The sequence below is a fragment of the Eucyclogobius newberryi genome, unplaced genomic scaffold (genome assembly GCF_026437365.1).
Source record: "Eucyclogobius newberryi isolate DKJ021-1_F unplaced genomic scaffold, fEucNew1.0.hap1 SCAF_350, whole genome shotgun sequence".
Taxonomy (NCBI): Eukaryota; Metazoa; Chordata; class Actinopteri; order Gobiiformes; family Gobiidae; genus Eucyclogobius; species Eucyclogobius newberryi.
Window position 1 is genome coordinate 53747 of NW_027316002.1, and position 25213 is coordinate 78959.

Genomic DNA, 25213 nt, shown 5'->3' on the forward strand with positions numbered 1-25213 from the left:
AAAGCAGATCTGCAGCAGGTCTGAATGCATTGACTGACCTGTGACGGTCACGTGAAACTGGCAGCTGGCTTCCCCGACCTGATTGGTCAGAAGGACTTTGTAGGTTCCGCTGTCGGCGCTTTGGCACTGGCTCACGCTCACAAACACTTTTCTATGGCTCTGTCTGAGGTTTCTGCGTGTGTCGCTGCGCTGAAGCTTCTCGTTCAGAAAGAAGCTCATTTCAAAGGGTTCTGAGCCTGAAACTTCGGCACACAGAAGCATCTCTGAGCCAGAGACAAACTCTGCCGATTCAAAGGGCTTTGTGAAGACAGGGGGCGCTAGAGAGACACACAAGAGTGAGGCGGGGCCACAGAGGGCGGAGTCACAGAGGCTTTTACTGAGACCAACTGTCAAAAACGTATAAATCACAAGTGACACGACGAGAAGAGTAGGATTCATCTAAGTTTAAAAAAGATTAAACCTAAACTAAAGCGAGATCTAAACTATTACAAGAGTCTACGCATAAACCAGGACTAAACCAGGACTAAACCAGGACTAAACCAGGACTAAACCAGGTCTAAACCAGGTCTAAACCAGGTCTAAACCAGGACTAAACCAGGTCTAAACCAGGACTAAACCAGGACTAAACCAGGACTAAACCAGGACTAAACCAGGTCTAAACCAAGTCTAAACCAGGTCTAAACCAGGACTAAACCAGGACTAAACCAGGTCTAAACCAGGTCTAAACCTGGACTAAACTAGGTCTAAAGCAGGACTAAACCAGGTCTAAACCAGGACCAGGACTGACCTTGAACTTGGACTCTGCAGCTGGTCCGGTCTGATCCGGCCTCACTTTGAGCTTCACATTCATAAACTCCACTGTCGTCCACAGAACATTCGTTTACACTCAGTGATGCTAATGTCCCATCAAAACTCACAGTCCGGGTATGATCCGGGACCAGCTCGGACCTGTCTTTGAACCAGGTTACCGCGGAAACAGAGCCCTGGACCTTACAGGACAGACTGAGACTCTGACCTTCTCGGACCAAACACTCAGATTCGAGTTTGAGAGAGAAACGAGGAGATTCTGAAGCGCATAAAGAAAACAAGTTAGACTGGAACTAAACCAGGACCAGGACATGAGCTACAGGGACGTGAGGGAGATCTGATCCAGGACCAGGACCAGGACCAGGACCAGGACATGAGCTACAGGGACGTGAGGGAGATCTGATCCAGGACCAGGACCAGGACCAGGACATGAGCTACAGGGACGTGAGGGAGATCTGATTCAGGACCAGGACATGAGCTACAGGGACGTGAGGGAGATCTGATCCAGGACCAGGACATGAGCTACAGGGACGTGAGGGAGATCTGATCCAGGACCAGGACCAGGACCAGGACCAGGACATGAGCTACAGGGACGTGAGGGAGATCTGATCCAGGACCAGGACCAGGACCAGGACCAGGACATGAGCTACAGGGACGTGAGGGAGATCTGATTCAGGACCAGGACATGAGCTACAGGGACGTGAGGGAGATCTGATCCAGGACCAGGACATGAGCTACAGGGACGTGAGGGAGATCTGATCCAGGACCAGGACATGAGCTACAGGGACGTGAGGGAGATCTGATCCAGGACCAGGACATGAGCTACAGGGACGTGAGGGAGATCTGATCCAGGACTAAACCAGGACTATAAAACTAACGGGATTGAATCCAGGGTCTAAAACAAGCTAAAACAAACTAAACTAGGGTTAAACTAGGACTAGACCGGAGCCAAACCAGAACTAAAACTGGACCTGATCAGAATGTGTCTGATGTTCTCCACCTGAAACCGAGCGACAGCTATTGTTCTTCACCTGTGTGACCTGTCCCACTGTGTTAACCCTTTAGATGTTTGTCCTGTGACCTGGACCAGATCATGTGACCTGTGACACACCTTGCACGCTGAGGGCGGAGCTACACAGCATCTTCCCGCCCTCGTTGGACACTTGGCAGGTGTAAGTGCCAGAGTCTGAGGGTCGAACCGCGTGGAGCTCCAAACTGGACCAAGACAAGGCCCCGTCTCGGACCTCGCCCCGGATTGAGGCCTTTGAGCCGGGAAAGACCTCACGCTGCTCCCTGAACCACCTGACCACAAGAGGGGCGGAGCCAGCAAACTCTGCCCTCAAAAGCACGTCCGAGCCGGACTTAGCACTGACCTTTGGGTCGAGAGTGAGCGAGAAGAGCGGCAGCTCTACAAGGACACGCCAGAGACAACGAGACAATTAGGACATTTCATCTGTCGTTACCAAAGACCTGAAGGTGGGCTCACACTGATGGACCGAGCTGGACCGAGCTGGACCGAGCTGGACCGAGCTGGACCGAGCTGGACCGATCATGTAAAGAACTGGACCTACATTTTAGAGAGACTTTTTCAGACAAGGTGGATATTTAGTTTGAAGCATGAACTTCATTTGAGGGTTTGTGGTGAAACAGGAGGATTTGAGTTTGCGCCACGCCCGTTTCTCAGCTCGTGGACAAACCCGTCAGTGAAGATGTTTTTTACGTCTTGTAGTGAAACAACAGAAATGGACTGATCACAAATGTCTTTGTCCTTCAGTGTGAGCCCAAAGGAAGCTAGAACTAAACCAGGTCCAAACCAGGTCCAAACCAGGTCCAAACCAGGACTAAACCAGGTCTAAACCAGGACTAAACCAGGACGAAACCAGGTCTAACCCAGGACTAAACCAAGTCTAAACCAGGACTAAACCAGGACTAAACCAGGACTAAACCAGGTCTAAACCAGGACTAAACCAGGTCTACAGCAGGTCTAACCCTGACCTGTGACGCAGAGCTGTCCTTTGGTCTCCTGGATCCCGGCCGGGTTCTGGACTCGGCAGCAGAACTCGCCGCTGTCGGCCACAGTTAAAGCTGTGATTCTGAGCACAGCCGTGTTCTCGCTGAAGTCCACAGAAAAACGCTCTTTTGTCCTGATTTCAGAGCCATTTTGAAACCAGGAAACGGTCAGAGGCTGTGACCCGCCCACACAGCACTCCAGCTCCACCACGCCCCCTACAGGCGGAGCCAGGCGCTGCAGCGCTTTGGTGAAAGAAGGAGGAACCGTGCGGTCTGAGGGAGGAGAGAGCGACTGCATGAGCACAGAAACAAGACTAAAGGTCTAAAGCAGGACTAAAGCAGGACTAAAGCAGGACTAAAGCAGGTCTAAAGCAGGTCTAAAGCAGGACTAAAGCAGGACTAAAGCAGGACTAAAGCAGGTCTAAAGCAGGACTAAAGCAGGACTAAAGCAGGACTAAAGCAGGTCTAAAGCAGGTCTAAAGCAGGACTAAAGCAGGACTAAAGCAGGTCTAAAGCAGGACTAAAGCAGGACTAAAGCAGGATTAAAGCAGGATTAAAGCAGGACTAAAGCAGGTCTAAAGCAGGTCTAAAGCAGGACTAAAGCAGGACTAAAGCAGGACTAAAGCAGGACTAAAGCAGGTCTAAAGCAGGACTAAAGCAGGACTAAAGCAGGTCTAAAGCAGGATTAAAGCAGGACTAAAGCAGGACTAAAGCAGGTCTAAAGCAGGACTAAAGCAGGACTAAAGCAGGTCTAAAGCAGGATTAAAGCAGGACTAAAGCAGGACTAAAGCAGGTCTAAAGCAGGTCTAAAGCAGGACTAAAGCAGGTCTAAAGCAGGTCTAAAGCAGGACTAAAGCAGGACTAAAGCAGGTCTAAAGCAGGATTAAAGCAGGACTAAAGCAGGACTAAAGCAGGTCTAAAGCAGGACTAAAGCAGGACTAAAGCAGGATTAAAGCAGGTCTAAAGCAGGACTAAAGCAGGACTAAAGCAGTACTAAAGCAGTTCTAAAGCAGGACTAAAGCAGGACTAAAGCAGGACTAAAGCAGGACTAAAGCAGGTCTAAAGCAGGTCTAAAGCAGGACTAAAGCAGGACTAAAGCAGGTCTAAAGCAGGACTAAAGCAGGACTAAAGCAGGATTAAAGCAGGACTAAAGCAGGACTAAAGCAGGACTAAAGCAGTACTAAAGCAGTTCTAAAGCAGGACTAAAGGAGGTCTAAAGCAGGTCTAAAGCAGGACTAAAGCAGGACTAAAGCAGGACTAAAGCAGGACTAAAGCAGGTCTAAAGCAGGACTAAAGCAGTACTAAAGCAGGACTAAAGCAGTACTAAAGCAGTACTAAAGCAGGACTAAAACAGGACTAAAGCAGGACTAAAGCAGGACTAAAGCAGGACTAAAGCAGGACTAAAGCAGGACTAAAGCAGGACTAAAGCAGGACTAAAGCAGGATTAAAGCAGGACTAAAGCAGGACTAAAGCAGGACTAAAGCAGGTCTAAAGCAGGTCTAAAGCAGGACTAAAGCAGGTCTAAAGCAGGACTAAAGCAGGACTAAAGCAGGACTAAAGCAGGTCTAAAGCAGGACTAAAGCAGGACTAAAGCAGGTCTAAAGCAGGACTAAAGCAGGACTAAAGCAGGTCTAAAGCAGGACTAAAGCAGGACTAAAGCAGGACTAAAGCAGGACTAAAGCAGGTCTAAAGCAGGACTAAAGCAGGACTAAAGCAGGACTAAAGCAGGTCTAAAGCAGGTCTAAAGCAGGTCTAAAGCAGGTCTAAAGCAGGACTAAAGCAGGTCTAAAGCAGGTCTAAAGCAGGACTAAAGCAGGACTAAAGCAGGTCTAAAGCAGGTCTAAAGCAGGACTAAAGCAGGACTAAAGCAGGACTAAAGCAGGACTAAAGCAGGACTAAAGCAGGATTAAAGTAGGACTAAAGCAGGACTAAAGCAGGACTAAAGCAGGTCTAAAGCAGGACTAAAGCAGGTCTAAAGCAGGACTAAAGCAGGTCTAAAGCAGAACTAAAGCAGGTCTAAAGCAGGACTAAAGCAGGACTAAAGCAGGACTAAAGCAGGTCTAAAGCAGGTCTAAAGCAGGACTAAAGCAGGTCTAAAGCAGGACTAAAGCAGGACTAAAGCAGGACTAAAGCAGGACTAAAGCAGGTCTAAAGCAGGTCTAAAGCAGGTCTAAAGCAGAACTAAAGCAGGTCTAAAGCAGGACTAAAGCAGGACTAAAGCAGGACTAAAGCAGGTCTAAAGCAGGTCTAAAGCAGGACTAAAGCAGGTCTAAAGCAGGTCTAAAGCAGAACTAAAGCAGGTCTAAAGCAGGACTAAAGCAGGACTAAAGCAGGACTAAAGCAGGTCTAAAGCAGGTCTAAAGCAGAACTAAAGCAGGTCTAAAGCAGGACTAAAGCAGGACTAAAGCAGGACTAAAGCAGGACTAAAGCAGGTCTAAAGCAGGTCTAAAGCAGAACTAAAGCAGGTCTAAAGCAGGACTAAAGCAGGACTAAAGCAGGACTAAAGCAGGTCTAAAGCAGGTCTAAAGCAGGACTAAAGCAGGTCTAAAGCAGGACTAAAGCAGGACTAAAGCAGGACTAAAGCAGGTCTAAAGCAGGACTAAAGCAGGACTAAAGCAGGACTAAAGCAGGACTAAAGCAGGACTAAAGCAGGACTAAAGCAGGACTAAAGCAGGACTAAAGCACGACTAAAGCAGGACTAAAGCAGGACTAAAGCAGGACTAAAGCAGGACTAAAGCAGGACTAAAGCAGGACTAAAGCACGACTAAAGCAGGACTAAAGCAGGACTAAAGCAGGACTAAAGTGGGTCTAACCCCGGATGGTATAACCCGGTCTAAAGCCAGTGCGAGTCGAGTCTCTGTCTCACTGACCGCTGACGGACACGCTGCAGCTGCTCCGGTCTTTGCCGACCTGGTTCCAGACCTCGAGGCCGTACTCGGCGCCGTCGTCGGCCTCGACCGACAGGATTTTGAGCACAGCCATGTTTCCTCTCAGACTGGCCTTGTACTTTCGGCTCTGTGGAAGCTCTTTGCCATTTTTGAACCACTTGGTGTGGAGCTCGGGGCTTCCACTCACCGTGCACTGCACCGTGCAAGTGTCGCCCATGGTAACACTGATGGAGGCGGCTTTGTCCAGCACACGAGCCGGCTCTGCGCAAGGGCGAGAGTTTAGTCCAGAGAGAGACGATAAATGTACTGTTTATGACCTGAGTGTGACCTGAGTGTGACCTGAGTGTCACTGTAGAGCGACCTGAGTGTGACCTGAGTGTGACTGCAGTGTGACTGTAGAGTGTGACTGTAGAGTGTGACCTGAGTGTGACCTGAGTCTGACTGTAGTGTGACTGTAGAGTGACCTGAGTGTGACTGTAGAGTGACCTGAGTGTGACTGTAGTGACCTGAGTGTGACTGTAGAGTGACCTGAGTGTGACTGTAGTGACCTGAGTGTGACTGTAGAGTGACCTGAGTGTGACTGTAGTGTGACCTGAGTGTGACTGTAGAGTGACCTGAGTGTGACTGTAGAGTGACCTGAGTGTGACTGTAGTGTGACCTGAGTGTGACTGTAGTGTGACCTGAGTGTGACTGTAGAGTGACCTGAGTGTGACTGTAGTGACCTGAGTGTGACTGTAGAGTGACCTGAGTGTGACTGTAGTGTGACCTGAGTGTGACTGTAGTGTGACCTGAGTGTGACTGTAGAGTGACCTGAGTGTGACTGTAGTGTGACCTGAGTGTGACTGTAGAGTGACCTGAGTGTGACCTGAGTGTGACCTGAGTGACTTGAGGTCCCTCTCTTGTACAAAGTGGGCGGTCCTAGCAGGTGTACCTTGGACGGTGAGCACCGCCTCACACTGGGCTTGCCCCGCCTCGTTCTCTGCCACACAGCAGTACTTTCCCGCGTGCTTCAGCTCGACGCAGGAGAACGCCATCAGCGAGATGTTGCTGTCGAAGCTCATTTTCACGCTCAGGTCATCGTCTCTGAGCAACTCCGAGTCTTTCAGCCACTTTACAGAGAAGGGGGCGGAGCCTTTAATGGCGGCCTGCAGCTTGACTGCGTTGCCCATCACCACACTGGCGCTCTCGGGCCGCTTCGAGAACATGGGCGGTTCTACAGGCCACGGAACAAGTTTAGATCAGGTTTAGATAGAACTGAAGTTTTAAGCAGAGTTTAGGAAGCAAAAGATGATGAGCAGCTTTAATGATGAGACTGAACTGTGTGACCCTAACCCTAACCCTAACCCTAACCCTAACCCAAACCCTAGCCCTAACCCTAACCCAAACCCTAACCCTAACCCAAACCCAAACCCTAACCCAAACCCTAACCCAAACCATAACCCAAACCCTAACCCTTTGATGATGAGACTGAACTGTGTGACCCTAACCCTAACCCAAACCCTAACCCTAACCCTTTGATGATGAGACTGAACTGTGTGACCCTAACCCTAACCCTAACCCTAACCCTAACCCTAACCCCCACATTGAAGTAATAACAAACTGAAAACCTTCTGCTTCAACAGATCAGAACCAAATTAACTATAAGAGTAAATATGAAATATACATTTACTTCAATAACTTTGTACTTTTCTTCATCGTTTTCAGCCCAAACTTTGCACTGACAAATTTACAAGTGACAAGGACTAAAGGACTAAAGGACTAAAGGACTGAAGGACTGAAGGACTGAAGGACTGAAGGACTAAAGGACTGAAGGACTAAAGGACTAAAGGACTGAAGGACTGAAGGACTGAAAGGACTGAAGGACTAAAGGACTAAAGGACTAAAGGACTAAAGGACTGAAGGACTAAAGGACTAATGGACTAAAGGACAAAAGGACTAAAGGACTGAAGGACTAAAGGACTAATGGACTAAAGGACAAAAGGACTAAAGGACTGAAGGACTAAAGGACTAAAGGACTAAAGCACTGAAGGACTAAAGGACTAAAGGACTGAAGGACTAAAGGACTGAAGGACTGAAGGACTAAAAGACTAAAGGACTAAAGGACTAAAGGACTGAAGGACTAAAGGACTAATGGACTAAAGGACAAAAGGACTAAAGGACTGAAGGACTAAAGGACTAATGGACTAAAGGACAAAAGGACTAAAGGACTGAAGGACTAAAGGACTAAAGGACTAAAGGACTAAAGGACTGAAGGACTAAAGGACTAAAGGACTGAAGGACTAAAGGACTGAAGGACTGAAGGACTAAAGGACTAAAGGACTGAAGGACTAAAGGACTGAAGGACTAAAGGACTAAAGGACTAAAGGACTAAAGGACTAAAGAACAAAAGAACAAAAGAACAAAAGAACAAAAGAACAAAAGAACAAAAGCACTAATGGACTAATGGACTAATGGACTAAAGGACTAAAGGACAAAAGGACTAAAGGACCCTACTAACCTTTCAGTTTAGCATTGCCTTTGCAGGACACTGAGCCCACTTGGTTGGAGGCCACACACTCGTACTCGTCCACGTCGGCGCTCTCAAAGCCGCGGATCTCCAGAGACGAGTGTGAACCCAAACTCATGAGACAGAACTTCTGATCCGAGACCAGGCGCTTTCTGTTTCTTCTCCAGGAAACTTCGAATGGTGCTGAGCCAGAAAGTTCACACTCGAGCAGAGCCACTGCTCCACGCACGGCTTCAATGCTCTGCAGAGGCTTCAAGAAGAACGGGGGCTCTAGACAAGACCAGGGACTGTTAAGATTAAGACCAAACTGGATCACAGATAGAACAAGGGTCTGACACCTTTAACAGCAAAGGGCCAAAGGGCCAAAGGGCCGAAGGGCCAAAGGGCCAAAGGGCCACATAGACCAATTTCAAACCCCAAAAGTTAGAAAGAGTCTGAAGTATTATTTCAAGACAGGCTGGGCAGAGGCTTTAAAGAGACTCAGGGGAGGTCTAAAGAGACTCAGGGGAGGTCTAAAGAGACTCAGGGGAGGTCTAAAGAGACTCAGGGGAGGTCTAAAGAGACTTAGGGGAGGTATAAAGAGACTCAGGGGAGGTTTAAAGAGACTCAGGGGAGGTTTAAAGAGCCTCAGGGGAGGTCTAAAGAGACTTAGGGGAGGTTTAAAGAGACTCAGGGGAGGTCTAAAGAGCCTCAGGGGAGGTCTAAAGAGACTCAGGGGAGGTTTAAAGAGCCTCAGGGGAGGTCTAAAGAGACTTAGGGGAGGTATAAAGAGACTCAGGGGAGGTTTAAAGAGACTCAGGGGAGGTCTAAAGAGACTCAGGGGAGGTCTAAAGAGACTCAGGGGAGGTCTAAAGAGACTCAGGGGAGGTCTAAAGAGACTCAGGGGAGGTCTAAAGAGACTCAGGGGAGGTCTAAAGAGACTCAAGGGAGGTCTAAAGAGACTCAGGGGAGGTCTAAAGAGACTCAGGGGAGGTCTAAAGAGACTCAGGGGAGGTTTAAATAGACTCAGGGGAGGTCTAAAGAGACTCGGGAGGTCTAAAGAGACTCAGGGGAGGTTTAAAGAGACTCAGGGGAGGTCTAAAGAGACTCAGGGGAGGTCTAAAGAGACTCAGGGGAGGTCTAAAGAGCCTCAGGGGAGGTCTAAAGAGCCTCAGGGGAGGTTTAAAGAGACTCAGGGGAGGTCTAAAGAGACTCAGGGGAGGTCTAAAGAGACTCAGGGGAGGTTTAAAGAGACTCAGGGGAGGTTTAAAGAGACTCAGGGGAGGTCTAAAGAGACTCAGGGGAGGTCTAAAGAGACTCAGGGGAGGTTTAAAGAGACTCAGGGGAGGTCTAAAGAGACTCAGGGGAGGTCTAAAGAGACTCAAGGGAGGTCTAAAGAGACTCAGGGGAGGTCTAAAGAGACTCAGGGGAGGTCTAAAGAGCCTCAGGGGAGGTCTTAAGAGACTCAGGGGAGGTCTAAAGAGACTCAGGGGAGGTCTAAAGAGACTCAGGGGAGGTTTAAAGAGACTCAGGGGAGGTTTAAAGAGCCTCAGGGGAGGTCTAAAGAGACTCAGGGGAGGTCTAAAGAGACTCAGGGGAGGTCTAAAGAGACTCAGGGGAGGTTTATAGAGACTCAGGGGAGGTTTAAAGAGACTCAGGGGAGGTTTAAATAGACTCAGGGGAGGTCTAAAGAGACTCAGGGGAGGTTTAAAGAGACTCAGGGGAGGTCTAAAGAGACTCAGGGGAGGTCTAAAGAGACTCAGGGGAGGTTTAAAGAGCTGCATGTGGCTCTGCTGACAGTGGTTGCAAACCCTTGGACTAGGACTAGACTGGGCCATAGAACAGATTATGGAGCAGAACTTAGTCTGGAATGCACTAGGACTTGTAGAGACTGGGTTCTCCCTGAACTAGAACTGGATTTACAATACACTAGGACTTGTAGAGACTGGGTTCTCCCTGAACTAGAACTGGATTTACAATACACTAGGACTTGTAGAGACTGGGTTCTCCCTGAACTAGAACTGGATTTACAATACACTAGGACTTGTAGAGACTGGGTTCTCCCTGAACTAGAACTGGATTTACAATACACTAGGACTTGTAGAGACTGGGTTCTCCCTGAACTAGGACCAGGTTTAGGAGCTGTACCTTTGACGCAGACTTTGGTGCTGCACAGTTCAGAGCCGCTGTCGTTCTGAACCTCACAGGTGTAACTGCCACTGTCCAACAGCGCCACCTGCTGGAGCTCCAGAGTGGCCAAGCCATCTTTGAAGCTCAGCGAGAGCCTTTCATTTGGTTTGAGTTCAGAGTCGTTACAGAACCACAAAACCTTCAGTTCAGGGGAGCCTTTGACGGAGCACTGCAGTCGGGCAGTAGCACCGTGCTTCCACACGGTGGCGCTCTCAAGGCGTTTCACAAACACCGGCGGCTCTAAATGGTCAGATGCATGAGAGACAGTGAGACTAAAGAACTACAGCAGAACCTAAAGAACTACAGCAGAACCTAAAGAACTACAGCAGAACCTAAAGAACTACAGCAGAACCTAAAGTACTACAGCAGAACCTAAAGAACGACAGCAGAACCTAAAGAACTACAGTGGAACCTAAAGTACTACAGCAGAACCTAAAGAACTAAAGCAGAAACTTAAGAACTACAGCAGAAACTAAAGAACTACAGTGTAAAACTAAAGAACTACAGCAGAACCTAAAGAACTACAGCAGAACCTAAAGAACTACAGCAGAAACTAAAGAACTACAGCAGAAACTAAAGAACTACAGCAGAACCTAAAGAACTACAGCAGAACCTATATAAGTACTATATCCCTTAGAACAACCCACTGTCCCAATGTTTATCTGACCTCTGACCTCTGACCTCTGACAGTTTACACGGCGAGTTTAAATGAAACTGGATTTAAAGAACGGTAAACATGAAACACAAGATAAAAAGATTTCACAGACAGACGTGTAAAAGAGTGATAAAAGAGTGATAAAAGAGTGATAAAAGAGTGATAAAAGAGTGATACAAGAGCAGACACAAACAGTCGATAGCAGTCAAAAACAGAAGCAGAATAGCGGCGCGCGGCGCGCGGTGCGCGGCTCGCACTGCAGCGCACAGCTTACCTTGCACTTTGACGCTGGTGCAGCAGGAGGCGCTGCCGGCCTGGTTGCTCACTGTGCACACATATTCTCCACAGTCTTTCAGAGTGCTTTTCAGAATATCGAGCGTGACCTTCTTCTCCTCGAAAGACAGTTTACAGTCGGGTGACTGGTGCACTTTGCGTCCGTCTCTGCTCCAGGTCACGCTCGCTCCTTGGTCCTCGTCCACACAACATTCCAGGTGCAGCGGCGCGCCAACCACCGCCGCCACCACGGGCGACAGCGGCGTGAAGAAGCGCGGCTTGTCCAGGGCACAGAGCTGCACCTGGCACTCAGCCTGCCCCAGAGCATTACTGGCTCTGCACACGTACAGCCCGCCGTCACCCGCCTGCACGCAGGGCAGCACCAGAGACGCTTTACCAGCCTCAAAGCAGCTTTGCCCGTGAGCGGGTGAATGGTCTTTCAACCAGAGCACAGACAGGGGAACCGAGCCTCTGATCTGACAGGTGAACTGCACCTGACGGCCCACAAACTGGCTCTGGGGACTGTCCGGCTGAGACACAAACACCGGAGCACATTTCTCTACAGGGTCAAAGGAGAAAGAGGTGTTAGAAGCAACAGCAGAACCAGAAGCAGAACCAGAAGCAGAACCAGGAGCAGAACCAGAAGCAGAACCAGGAGCAGAACCAGAAGCAGAACCAGAAGCAGAACCAGAAGCAGAACCTGGAGCAGAACCAGGAGCAGAACCAGGAGCAGAACCAGGAGCAGAACCAGGAGCAGAACCAGGAGCAGAACCAGAAGCAGAACCAGAAGCAGAACCAGGAGCAGAACCAGAAGCAGAACCAGGAGCAGAACCAGAAGCAGAACCAGAAGCAGAACCAGAAGCAGAACCTGGAGCAGAACCAGGAGCAGAACCAGGAGCAGAACCAGGAGCAGAACCAGGAGCAGAACCAGGAGCAGAACCAGGAGCAGAACCAGGAGCAGAACCAGAAGCAGAACCAGAAGCAGAACCAGAAGCAGAATCAGAAGCAGAACCAGGAGCAGAACCAGAAGCAGAACCAGGAGCAACGCCTGAGCGACTTCACGTCACGTTCAGCTCCAAAACATTCATCATTCTAATAAAACCAATAAGAACCAAGACAATGAGACAGAACTGAGTTCACTTGAACTAAAGTCTCTGCTTCTCTTGAACAGAATGACAACAAATCACAAATCTCCAAACTAACTTCCACACGTTTGGAACAAAAGAAACAAGACCAAAATATCAAAGATAAAATGACTAAAGAACAGATCTGGCCCACAGTCAAATCTCTGATCAAAGCTCCAGCGGGAGTGAGTCTCAGGTGTGTCGTACCTGTGACGTGCAGGGGGGCGGAGCATTCGTCCGAGCCGTGCTGATTGGTCGCTCGGCACGTGTACTGGCTGCAGTCGTCTTTGGTGGCATTGAGCAGCTCGAGCGAGGACGAGCTGACGCGGCTGATGATGCGCACGCGCTCGCTCTCCTTCAGCTGTTTCCCGTCCTTCAGCCACTTGAAGGTCACGTTCGGCGCCGCCTCCGTCTCACACTCAAACTTTGCAGAGTTTCCAACGTTTATTTCCACCGGCGAAATGCGGTGGCGGAAAACGGGCTTCACTGTGAACGGGAAAAGGACAAAGTGAAGTCAGTTTGAGTTGGAGAGAATAGAAAGGACAGAAAAGAATGTGGAGAAAGGAAATGTTTAAGAAGGAAGATCTGTGGAACTAAACCAGGACTAAAACTGGACTAGTCCACATATCTTCAAAAGAAGGAGGTTTTGTGAAGTTGAAAACAGAAGCAGAGCGTGGAAAGCTTTGGATCAGGTTTAGTTTTGTGAACGTGCCATTCTTCTGAAGGAGGTGAACAAGGAAACATGGAGAAACATGGAGAGGAAACGTGTGAAAACATGGAGCAGATTCAGGTGGATCCTGTGGAATGGATGAGATGGAAAAGAGTGACCCAACAACAACTCGATGGAATGTGAAGCCGGCGGAAACCTCAGAGCTCTGAAGACCTCACTTTGTCTCACTTTGTCTCACTTTGTGTCACTTTGTCTTACTTTGTCTCACTTTGTCTCACTTTGTCTCACTTTGTCTCACTTTGTCTCACTTTGTCTTACTTTGTCTTACTTTGTCTCACTTTGTGTCACTTTGTCTCACTTTGTGTCACTTTGTCTTACTTTGTCTTACTTTGTCTTACTTTGTCTCACTTTGTCTCACTTTGTCTCACTTTGTCTCACTTTGTCTTACTTTGTCTCACTTTGTCTCACTTTGTCTCACTTTGTCTTACTTTGTCTCACTTTGTCTCACTTTGTGTCACTTTGTCTTACTTTGTCTCACTTTGTGTCACTTTGTCTTACTTTGTGTAAATGAGAAGATAAAGTGTATTTTAGACAATGTTTTGAATGGAAAGGTCTCAACAGCGGTCGATACTCTCGATCATGAGTCACGTGTGGATTCAAGTGGAAAAGCAGCTTCTAAGTCATCGTTGTGGTCGTTAAGTCATCGTTGTGGTCGTTAAGTGATCGTTGTGGTCGTTAAGTGATCGTTGTGGTCGTTAAGTCATCGTTGTGGTCGTTAAGTGATCGTTGTGGTCGTTAAGTGATCGTTGTGGTCGTTAAGTGATCGTTGTGGTCGTTAAGTCATCGTTGTGGTCGTTAAGTGATCGTTGTGGTCGTTAAGTCATCGTTGTGGTCGTTAAGTGATCGTTGTGGCCGTTAAGTGATCGTTGTGGTCGTTAAGTCATCGTTGTGGTCGTTAAGTCATCGTTGTGGTCGTTAAGTGATCGTTGTGGTCGTTAAGTCATCGTTGTGGTCGTTAAGTGATCGTTGTGGTCGTTAAGTCATCGTTGTGGTCGTTAAGTGATCGTTGTGGTCGTTAAGTGATCGTTGTGGTCGTTAAGTGATCGTTGTGGTCGTTAAGTCATCGTTGTGGTCGTTAAGTGATCGTTGTGGTCGTTAAGTCATCGTTGTGGTCGTTAAGTCATCGTCGTGGTCGTTAAGTGATCGTCGTGGTCGTTAAGTCATCGTTGTGGTCGTTAAGTCATCGTTGTGGTCGTTAAGTGATTGTCGTGGTCGTTAAGTCATCGTTGTAGTCGTTAAGTCATCGTTGTGGTCGTTAAGTCATCGTTGTGGTCGTTAAGTGATCGTTGTGGTCGTTAAGTGATCGTTGTGGTCGTTAAGTCATCGTTGTGGTCGTTAAGTCATCGTTGTGGTCGTTAAGTCATCGTTGTGTCGTTAAGTCATCGTTGTGGTCGTTAAGTGATCGTTGTGGTCGTTAAGTCATCGTTGTGGTCGTTAAGTCATCGTTGTGGTCATTAAGTCATCGTTGTGTCGTTAAGTCATCGTTGTGGTTGTTAAGTGATCGTTGTGTCGTTAAGTCATCGTTGTGGTCGTTAAGTGATCGTTGTGGTCGTTAAGTCATCGTTGTGGTCGTTAAGTCATCGTTGTGGTCGTTAAGTGATCGTTGTGGTCGTTAAGTCATCGTTGTGGTCGTTAAGTGATCGTCGTGGTCGTTAAGTCATCGTCGTGGTCGTTAAGTCATCGTCGTGGTCGTTAAGTGATCGTTGTGGTCGTTAAGTCATCGTTGTGGTCGTTAAGTCATCGTTGTGGTCGTTAAGTGATTGTCGTGGTCGTTAAGTCATCGTTGTAGTCGTTAAGTCATCGTTGTGGTCGTTAAGTCATCGTTGTGGTCGTTAAGTGATCGTTGTGGTCGTTAAGTGATCGTTGTGGTCGTTAAGTCATCGTTGTGGTCGTTAAGTCATCGTTGTGGTCGTTAAGTCATCGTTGTGTCGTTAAGTCATCGTTGTGGTCGTTAAGTGATCGTTGTGGTCGTTAAGTCATCGTTGTGGTCGTTAAGTCATCGTTGTGGTCATTAAGTCATCGTTGTGTCGTTAAGTCATCGTTGTGGTTGTTAAGTGATCGTTGTGTCGTTAAGTCATCGTTGTGGTCGTTAAGTGATCGTTGTGGTCGTTAAGTCATCGTTGTGGTCGTTAAGTCATCGTTGTGGTCGTTAAGTCATCGTTGTGGGTTGTGGTCGTTAAGTGATCGTTGTGGTCGTTAAGTCATCGTTGTGGTCGTTAAGTCATCGTTGTGGTCGTTAAGTCATCGTTGTGGTCGTTAAGTCATCGTTGTGGTCGTTAAGTGATCGTTGTGGTCGTTAAGTCATCGTTGTGGTCGTTAAGTGATCGTTGTGGTCGTTAAGTGATCGTTGTGGTCGTTAAGTGATCGTTGTGGTCGTTAAGTCATCGTTGTGGTCGTTAAGTGATCGTTGCGGTCGTTAAGTCATCGTTGTGGTCGTTAAGTGATCGTTGTGGTCGTTAAGTGATCGTTGTGGTCGTTAAGTCATCGTTGTGGTCGTTAAGTCATCGTTGTGGTCGTTAAGTGATCGTTGTGGTCGTTAAGTGATCGTTGTGGTCGTTAAGTCATCGTTGTGGTCGTTAAGTGATCGTTGTGGTCGTTAAGTCATCGTTGTGGTCGTTAAGTGATCGTTGTGGTCGTTAAGTGATCGTTGTGGTCGTTAAGTCATCGTTGTGGTCGTTAAGTCATCGTTGTGGTCGTTAAGTGATCGTTGTGGTCGTTAAGTCATAGTTGTGGTCGTTAAGTGATCGTTGTGGTCGTTAAGTGATCGTTGTGGTCGTTAAGTCATCGTTGTGGTCGTTAAGTCATCGTTGTGGTCGTTAAGTGATCGTTGTGGTCGTTAAGTGATCGTTGTGGTCGTTAAGTGATCGTTGTGGTCGTCAAGTCATCGTTGTGGTCGTTAAGTCATCGTTGTGGTCGTTAAGTGATCGTTGTGGTCGTTAAGTCATCGTTGTGGTCGTTAAGTGATCGTTGTGGTCATTAAGTCATCGTTGTGGTCGTTAGATGAAACACTTCTTATCTTTATGAATAAAACATTTAAACATGAATTATGTTCAGTACATTTGGAGTTTGTGTTTGTATTGAATTCTACTCTGGATTTCATTTTTCATGAAAAATATAATCAAATTAAAAATGAGGAGAAAAAGGGCACGACATTTGTCTCTCAGCCCGACATATTTGAAAAAGAGAAAAGATAATAGGTATGAATAAGTTAATAAGTATTAATCTTGTCTTTGAGTGAGCTTTCTGTCAGTAACAGAAGAAAAAGAGAAGCATAAACACTTGAATAGAAGAGATTATATTCATGTTTCTATTGGTAAATCTTTTTTTCCACAATATAATAGGATATATAATATTGAACTTTAGATCTCATCATCTTAAGACATGTTTCAGTGTGAGGTTTCCACAGACTGAGGTTAGATCATGGGTCACTCATGGGTCAGAACCTTTCTGGACCACAGCCAGTCGAGCTGAAGTCTGTGCTTTCCCCTTCTGGTTCTGCGCCTCCAGAACAACGTCTCCGCTGTGTCTCAGTTTGGACACGTTTACAATCTCCAGCCAGAGCGTGTCTCCGTGTCTGGAGCTCCTCGACCCTCGGCTCGCCGTCGCCGCTTCACCCTTCAAAAGCCACTTTGTTTCGGTGGCATTTTTCACCGTACATTTAAAAACAGCCGCACCGTTTTCCTCTGCGAACACGTCCTGCAGCGGCTCTACGATCGTAGGCAAGTCTACGATCGTGGGCAAGTCTACGATCGTGGGCAAGTCTTCGATCGTGGGCAAGTCTTCGATCGTGGGCAAGTCTACGATCGTGGGCAAGTCTACGATCGTGGGCAAGTCTACGACCGCGTCCGACATTTGACTGATCATTACGGCCTCGGAAATAAAGTCCTGGCCGTCGCCCTGGTCCAAGGTCTGAACATTTTCACTTTTGATTGCGGTTTGAAAGAACATTTTTGTTTCACTTTTAAGTCGGGCTTTTTGCACATTTGGGCCGAGTAAAGTGGACACGCTCTCTCCGGCGGTCAGCTCCTTCACCACCGTCGATTGCACTTGTCTCTTTGACATTTCCGCTGAGCTGTTTGCGTTTTGTGGCATGTTTTTGCCTTGAATTGGATGCGGTTCTTCTGAGGTTAAACTTTGCTGATGGTGGAAAAGCAGAGCATGAAGTACAGTCTGGAGTTCAGATTTCAGCTCTGCTCTTTGTGGATATTCGCTGTCTAAAGTGAGCACGATCTCGATTGGGTTTCCCAGAGTTGAGATGAGGTATGAGAATGCCGTGTGTTTGGGCTGTTTGGTGACGCGCAATTCTTGTATTTTGGTGGGTTTTATCTCATTAACGATGTCGGCTAAGACGAGCCGCTGCTCCTGAGCCACGGCGGACTTCAAGGCCTCTTTCACCTGCCACTTCAGATTCCCTTTTGACATTTTGGGGATTTGAACGTTAAAATGCAGCTCTTTCGGGAGCGCTGGAGAATCTTGTGTCTCGTGCACAAATACAACATCTTTCTTTTGCTGCACCGCGCTCACATTTGTCTCCTCAAATGTTCTTATTTCCACAGAGCTCTCTCCTAAAATGACCTGCCTTTCCTCCAGTAAAACAGACTGTCTAACTTCCTGTCCTTCTTGAATTTGAAACGCAAAATCCTGCTCCGCCGCATCTAAAACTTTGCAGCTTTCCGTTGCGACCGCTTTCTCCTCAATAAAAATGGGCCGTTTGAGGATTTTTGGCTCAGTTTTGATGACAGATTTAAACTCGGATTCTGTTTTGATATTGTCCGTATGCCCTTCTTCTAAAGCCTGTGTTTCTGTCACGTTTAGAGGCTGCAGAATGTTCCCGAATTCTTCCTTTTGCACCAACGCTCGCTGCTCTTTTACATCGCTATCAAACGGAGATTCTTTTGACATTTGCGTTGCTAAAACGGACACAGGAAGCACATGAACCGGCTTTTGCTCTGTACGAATCTCTGGTGTAAATCCTGAAACGGAAACTTTCAGCTCGTCCTCGCGCTCCGCCGTTAACGCTCGTCTTTCTTCGGAAATTGCTGCTTTTTTCCGAGCTTGTTCCAATTTCAGTGTTGCAGTTAATCCCTCAGTTTTGCCCACGTTTATCACTTCTTCTTTCAATAAAACGGTTGGAGAATGGACACACTGTCCATGTTTCCTTGGCTGACTTTCTTTCTTGACAAGAGCAGATTCTGTGTTTGGTTTTTTGGTGATCTCCTCGGTTTTCTTGCATATTAAAGTTTGCTGCTCGTCTTGCGTCACTGTTTGCAAAAGCACCGGGCTTTTCCTCATGGTTGCTCGTTCCAGATTGGGTTTTTGGAGGCTAAACCTGCCCTCTGCTTCGTACACGTCTTGTTTGGAGGAAACCTGCAGCTTTAGCCCTCTCTCTTTTTCCCTCTGAACTTCTAAACTCAGTCCTGTCTCTAGAGTTTCCACTTTCCCCTCCTGTTCTGCCTGAATCTCACATTTCTCTTCAACATTTGCAGCTGATTTAATGCATAAATCCTTCATTTGAGCTGCTTTCTCCTGATCTGGTTTGAATATTCTGAGGGCTTCCTCTTTGAACAACTCACTTTTAGTTTGACTAATTGGCGCTATCTTAGTTTTAACTCTTTCTTTTTGAATGTTTGCCATTGTAGGTTTTTCTGCGTCTTGTATCATCTCTGTGTGACTTTCTGTGAGCAGCATTTGTTCTGAAGATTGAGCCGAATACAAAATCTTTACCCCTTCTGTGACTTTGAAGCTGTTTTCCTCTAGAGGACGGTTTATTTGACCTAGCGTTTCATCTTGAATCAGTAAAGTGGACTCGACTTGTGGCCTGCTCACAATTTGGTGATTTTCGGTGGAGAGCTTTAGCTTTTCTTGAGCAATGTGGTCAAGCGGCTCGACTCTTACTGTGCTCAAAGGGAACACTTCTTCTGAAGTGGCCGACATAAGTTTCGATTTCTCCTCGTTTATGAAACAAACTTCAGATATTTCCGGGCTGAGGATTCTGTCTGAGTGCTGCTCCATTATGTTCTGCTGTTCTTGAACGGACGAAAGAAACGTTTCCATATGCAGTTGTTTCCCCTGAATGGCGAAAGAGGTTTGTGGGTGTTTGGGCGGGGCTGGCGACACTTGCTCTTGGATGGCGTGGGACTGTAGCACTGCCGCTTGTTGTGTTAGCATCTCCTTGTGCAGCGTCGCGGATACAACGTCCACTCCGGTCATCGTCTGCACCTCCTCGCACTGGATTATCTGCCTGTCATCCGTGCTGATGGTGTATATCATTTGGTCGGATCGTTCACGGCTTGTTCGTGTTTCGCTTTGCTCCGTGAGAGAGATTTTCAGACCAGAGCTTCTCTTTACCAGGACCAGGAGCTCGGCACTACAGGACGCCTCGCCAAAAGAGTTAACGGCCTTGCAAACGTAAACGCCACTGTCATTGGCTTTTGAGGTTTTAATGCTGAAAAAGCCGCTGCCGTCCGCGTTTGTCACGATGACGTTGAACGCGCTCGGCTGAAGCTGGAAGTTTCCTCTGAACCATTTCACTTCAGGGAGAGGTTTTCCTATTACAACATAACCAAACAAGGCCTCTGCTCCTTCGGAAACCTGCACCTTCTGAAGCCTTTTGGTGAACAACGGTGGTATTCCCGGCTCTTTCACCTCCACCTTTAAATATGACGTGCACGTAGCTTTGCCAAGTCTGTTGCTAAGCGTGCATGAGTATTCGCCTTTGTGCTCCTGCTGTATTTCACGGATCACAAGGCAGAATTCCTCTTTTTCGTGGGTGAATTCGTAAAGAGACGACGAGCTAATGTTGGTTCCATCGTGGAACCACTGCGCGGTCGGTTTGGGGAAGCCGGACGCACGGAGCGTTAACGTGAACGATTCGCCAACGTTGGCAAAGACGTTTCGGGAGAGTTCGCAGAGGAAAGACGGTTTCTCTGGCTTTCGATCCAGAGAAGAGGTGAAGTGTAAGCGTCTGGGTTTGAGCCGAGGGTCGTGTTTGTCTGAGAGCGTCGGCTCGGACACGGTCGCTGACGGGACAAAAGTGGAGGAAGAAGCACTGCTGTTACTTAAGTACAAGTACATATACATCATGGGCCAAAAAAACTACTCAAGTGAAAGTAGCACATACTAAATCTACTTGAGTCAAAGTATTTCACACAGATTTGGAGTTATTAAATATAGTTTGGTCAAAGCTGGGGCTTGAACTCAAAACCTTCAGGCAGAATGCAAAAGATAACTCTCTCAAGTACTTTTACTTTACAATACAGAACAATACCTGCAAGACATGTAGAGAAGTACAAGTGATCCACAGCATCGATGAGAACATGAGTTGTATCAGTGTCGCGTGATTGACACTCATCCAGAAGCTTCTGATTTTAACACCTTTCATGTTTGTCCAACTGGACATTTATTGTGCTGCTCAAATGTCTTGTATCATCAAACTACGTCTGTCACAATATCACATTTTGACATTACCGTATTTTCCGGACTATAAGTCGCAGCAGCCAAAAAATGCATAATAAAAAAACACATATGAGCTGCACTGAAGTGAAAATAACAAATACAATCACATAAGTCGCTCCAGAGTACAAGTACAAGTATAAGTATAAGTATAAATACCCAAAACAAGCCGGCCAAAACGATGAAAAAAGGTGCGATTTATAGTCTGGAACATACGGTATGTTGTCACAGAAAAACCCAGTAAAACCTGTTCTAAATATAAGTAGTTTAAAAATATGATCTGAAGTAAAATTAGAATTATAATTAGTTATAGAAATGGTTTGTAATCAATAGAGTAATATATGACGATATACTGTATATCATTTATACAAACATGAAAGTATTTGTATTTGTACACAGTTTTCTATCAAACCTGCTCTTCATGTGTGAGAAACATCCTGTGGAACAATCTTCATCGTGTTTCTCAAACTTAAAAGGACAAAAGGTAAATCCTAAGAACCTTTGGAGTGGTTTGACTTTACCTTTGTCCTCTGTGGTCTTAGTGGACGCTTTGTCTCCCGCTTCAGTCACTGTCAAAACACAGAAAACCAGCTTCAAATCCAGGTCAAAGCAGAAAACGCTTTTATTCTGCTGCAGGACAAAGTTAGTTGTGAACCAGCCCCAAGTGAAGCAGAGGAGACGAGACGGGACCGAGGCTGAGGACAGAACCAGGGACCGAGGCTGAGGACAGACCCAGGGACCAAGGCTCTGAGGACAAAACCAGGGACTCTGGCTCTGAGGACAGAACCAGGGACCGAGGCTGAGGACAAAACCAGGGACCGAGGCTGAGGACAGACCCAGGGACCGAGGCTCTGAGGACAGAACCAGGGACTCTGGCTCTGAGGACAGAACCAGGGACCGAGGCTGAGGACAAAACCAGGGACCGAGGCTGAGGACAGACCCAGGGACCGAGGCTCTGAGGACAGAACCAGGGACCGAGGCTGAGGACAGACCCAGGGACCCCGGCTCTGAGGACAGAACCAGGGACCGAGGCTGAGGACAGACCCAGGGACCGAGGCTCTGAGGACAGAACCAGGGACCGAGGCTCTGAGGACAGAACCAGGGACCTCGGCTCTGAGGACAGAACCAGGGACCGAGGCTGAGGACAGAACCAGGGACCCCGGCTCTGAGGACAGCTGAAGACAGAACGTTTTACTGGATCATTTCATTTAGACGGCGTTTATACTTTCGTGTCTCTGTTTATCCTGTGAAAACCTCAGAATCTGATTCGGAGCGTTCGATCCCATATTCTCTGTTCTCAGCTGACGCTCTGGTCTCGTCTCCTCGGGTTCGGGCAGGGCTTCGGGCGGAGCTTCGGGCGGGGCAGGTGCGGTGAAGTCTGCCATGCTTTGCTCTGCTTCTGTTTCTGCTCAGCGTGATTCAGCATCTGGACTTTAACTGGTGAAGGTTTTGTGGGAAAAAAGAGTTCCTAAATGAGCCAAAAGCATGCAGATCCCAACCTTTAGGCCAAACGCTCTGGACTGTGGCCGCTGCGTTTGTCTTAGAGTAAAAGTCTTCCAGGTTGAGGCGGTTGTAAAACCAGAGCATGAACGTGGCTGGTTTGGTGGCGAGCTTCCCTGAGCGCCACAGCAGCTCCAGGGGCGCTCGCAGCACAAAGTCTGCCCCAAACGGAGGCTTGAAATCAGGGAAGAACAGCCGAGTCTGCAGGGTCTCCTCCAGACGGCAGACGTGGTCCAGGTCCGGATCTGGTTTGGGCTCTGGTTGTGGGTTAGATTCCCACACAGCCCCGGTTTGTACAGAGGAGACTTTGGGGATAGTTTGGGGAACAGAATCGGCAGAAATGGGAGTTTCTGACGAGAGGGTTGGTCGTAAATCTGGGTGGGATAAAGTTAGAAGTCAGTCAGGGCCAGACAGGACGGTAGTACAGAGGGTTAACACCAGGGGGAGACACTACCAGGGGAACAGCAGAAACAACACCAGGGTCTAACACCAGGGGGAGACACTACAAGGGGAACAGCAGAAACAACACCAGGGTTTAACACCAGGGGGAGACACTACCAGGGGAACAGCAGAAACAACACCAGGGTCTAACACCAGGGGGAGACACTACAAGGGGAACAGCAGAAACAACACCAGGGTTTAACACCAGAGACACAGAGTGATGAGAGACACACATTGGTTTGAGGGTGATGAGTTTAAAGTCACATGTTAGTGCCATATTAACCATCTCGGATTGTGAGGACCTCAGGGACCTCAGGGCCTCCTGCTGGTGCCAGAGTCAGGACTAAACATGGAGCGGCCTCCTGCTGGTGCCAGAGTCAGGACTAAACATGGACCGGCCTCCTGCTGGTGCCAGAGTCAGGACTAAACACGGAGCGGCCTCCTGCTGGTGCCAGAGTCAGGACTAAACATGGACCGGCCTCCTGCTGGTGCCAGAGTCAGGACTAAACATGGACCGGCCTCCTGCTGGTGCCAGAGTCAGGACTAAACATGGACCGGCCTCCTGCTGGTGCCAGAGTCAGGACTAAACATGGACCGGCCTCCTGCTGGTGCCAGATTCAGGACTAAACATGGAGCGGCCTCCTGCTGGTGCCAGAGTCAGGACTAAACATGGAGCGGCCTCCTGCTGGTGCCAGAGTCAGGACTAAACACGGAGCGGCCTCCTGCTGGTGCCAGAGTCAGGACTAAACATGGACCGGCCTCCTGCTGGTGCCAGAGTCAGGACTAAACATGGACCGGCCTCCTGCTGGTGCCAGAGTCAGGACTAAACATGGAGCGGCCTCCTGCTGGTGCCAGAGTCAGGACTAAACATGGACTGGCCTCCTGCTGGTGCCAGAGTCAGGACTAAACATGGACCGGCCTCCTGCTGGTGCCAGAGTCAGGACTAAACATGGACTGGCCTCCTGCTGGTGCCAGAGTCAGGACTAAACATGGACCGGCCTCCTGCTGGTGCCAGAGTCAGGACTAAACATGGACCGGCCTCCTGCTGGTGCCAGAGTCAGGACTAAACATGGACCGGCCTCCTGCTGGTGCCAGAGTCAGGACTAAACATGGACCGGCCTCCTGCTGGTGCCAGAGTCAGGACTAAACATGGACCGGCCTCCTGCTGGTGCCAGAGTCAGGACTAAACATGGACCGGCCTCCTGCTGGTGCCAGAGTCAGGACTAAACATGGACCGGCCTCCTGCTGGTGCCAGAGTCAGGACTAAACATGGAGCGGCCTCCTGCTGGTGCCAGAGTCAGGACTAAACATGGACTGGCCTCCTGCTGGTGCCAGAGTCAGGACTAAACATGGACCGGCCTCCTGCTGGTGCCAGAGTCAGGACTAAACATGGACTGGCCTCCTGCTGGTGCCAGAGTCAGGACTAAACATGGACCGGCCTCCTGCTGGTGCCAGAGTCAGGACTAAACATGGACCGGCCTCCTGCTGGTGCCAGAGTCAGGACTAAACATGGAGCGGCCTCCTGCTGGTGCCAGAGTCAGGACTAAACATGGACCGGCCTCCTGCTGGTCCCAGAGTCAGGACTAAACATGGACCGGCCTCCTGCTGGTGCCAGAGTCAGGACTAAACATGGACCGGCCTCCTGCTGGTGCCAGAGTCAGGACTAAACATGGACCGGCCTCCTGCTGGTGCCAGAGTCAGGACTAAACATGGACCGGCCTCCTGCTGGTGCCTCTACTATATGTCTCTGTGATGGTTAGGGTTAGCTAACCCCTTAATGCATTGTTTTCCTCTGGTGAAGCTCGTGGCTCTGGATCCAGGTCCAGAACTCGGCGACTGAGAAACTCACAAACTTCACTCATTTCTTAACAAATCTAATCTAAATCCTTCTGACTTGCTGAGCATGTTTGTTTTTTGGAGAATGGTTAGTTACACTTGGTTACAGTGAGATGGGAGGATGCCATGGACAAAGACTGAACACAGACATGGACAAGGCCCTGAAGTGACGGACAAGGACGTGGAAACACAGAGATGGTGGTTTGATGGAGCAGACGAGGTGATGGTGGAGGAGCAGACGAGGTGATGAGGAGGTGATGAGGAGGTGATGAGGAGGCGAAGGTGAAGAGGAGGTCAGAGGGAACACAACACAAACAGCAGACTTTGACCTTGCAGCGTGAGTCGAGCCGATGCTGAGCTCGTGCCTTTGGCGTTGGCCGCCGTGCATCGGTAAACGCCCTGGTCCTCCCGAGTCGCCGCGGCGATCATCAGACTCAGGCTCTGACCGCTTTTGAAGAACAGGACCCGGTCTGAATCTGGGTCCAGCCCATTGCCGTTGTGATCCCACTCCACGGAGCTGAAGCCCACGAAGGAGCATTGGAACCGGGCTTCGTCCCCCGAAGAGACACACACGTCCTGCATGTCCTCCACCAGCTGAGGGACGTCTCTGAAACTCTGCCCCGGCTCAGAGCTAAAGGACGGCTGAAAAGAGCTCTGAACCACTCTGGAGATGCACGAGGACAAGAGACAAGTGTCCTCAGAGTGTTCCACAGAGAAGGAACCCAAGAGACAAGTGTCCTCAGAGTGTTCCACAGAGAAGGAACCCAAGCTACGAGTCTGAGAGAGCTCAAAGTCAGACGAGACGGCCGGGACTGACGACAA

At 48.5% G+C, this 25213-nt stretch overlaps 1 protein-coding gene across 1 annotated transcript in view; it reads right to left on the reverse strand.

Annotated features, from left to right (window-relative positions):
* The window catches only part of LOC140375896 (titin-like), a gene marked incomplete at both ends in the record, with an annotated part of 78146 nt that extends 53091 nt beyond the window's left edge, over window positions 1-25055 (reverse strand). Inside the window, 16 exons of the mRNA XM_072461942.1 lie at window positions 39-317; window positions 788-1066; window positions 1919-2215; window positions 2803-3090; window positions 5688-5966; window positions 6637-6918; window positions 8203-8481; window positions 10339-10620; window positions 11310-11867; window positions 12640-12918; window positions 16606-20181; window positions 21136-21309; window positions 21451-21621; window positions 21840-22019; window positions 22114-22488; window positions 24721-25055. Coding sequence (XP_072318043.1) covers window positions 39-317; window positions 788-1066; window positions 1919-2215; window positions 2803-3090; window positions 5688-5966; window positions 6637-6918; window positions 8203-8481; window positions 10339-10620; window positions 11310-11867; window positions 12640-12918; window positions 16606-20181; window positions 21136-21309; window positions 21451-21621; window positions 21840-22019; window positions 22114-22488; window positions 24721-25055 — 7913 coding nt within the window. The remainder of the gene's footprint in view (window positions 1-38; window positions 318-787; window positions 1067-1918; window positions 2216-2802; window positions 3091-5687; window positions 5967-6636; window positions 6919-8202; window positions 8482-10338; window positions 10621-11309; window positions 11868-12639; window positions 12919-16605; window positions 20182-21135; window positions 21310-21450; window positions 21622-21839; window positions 22020-22113; window positions 22489-24720) is intronic.
* Window positions 25056-25213: the final 158 nt, after the last annotated feature.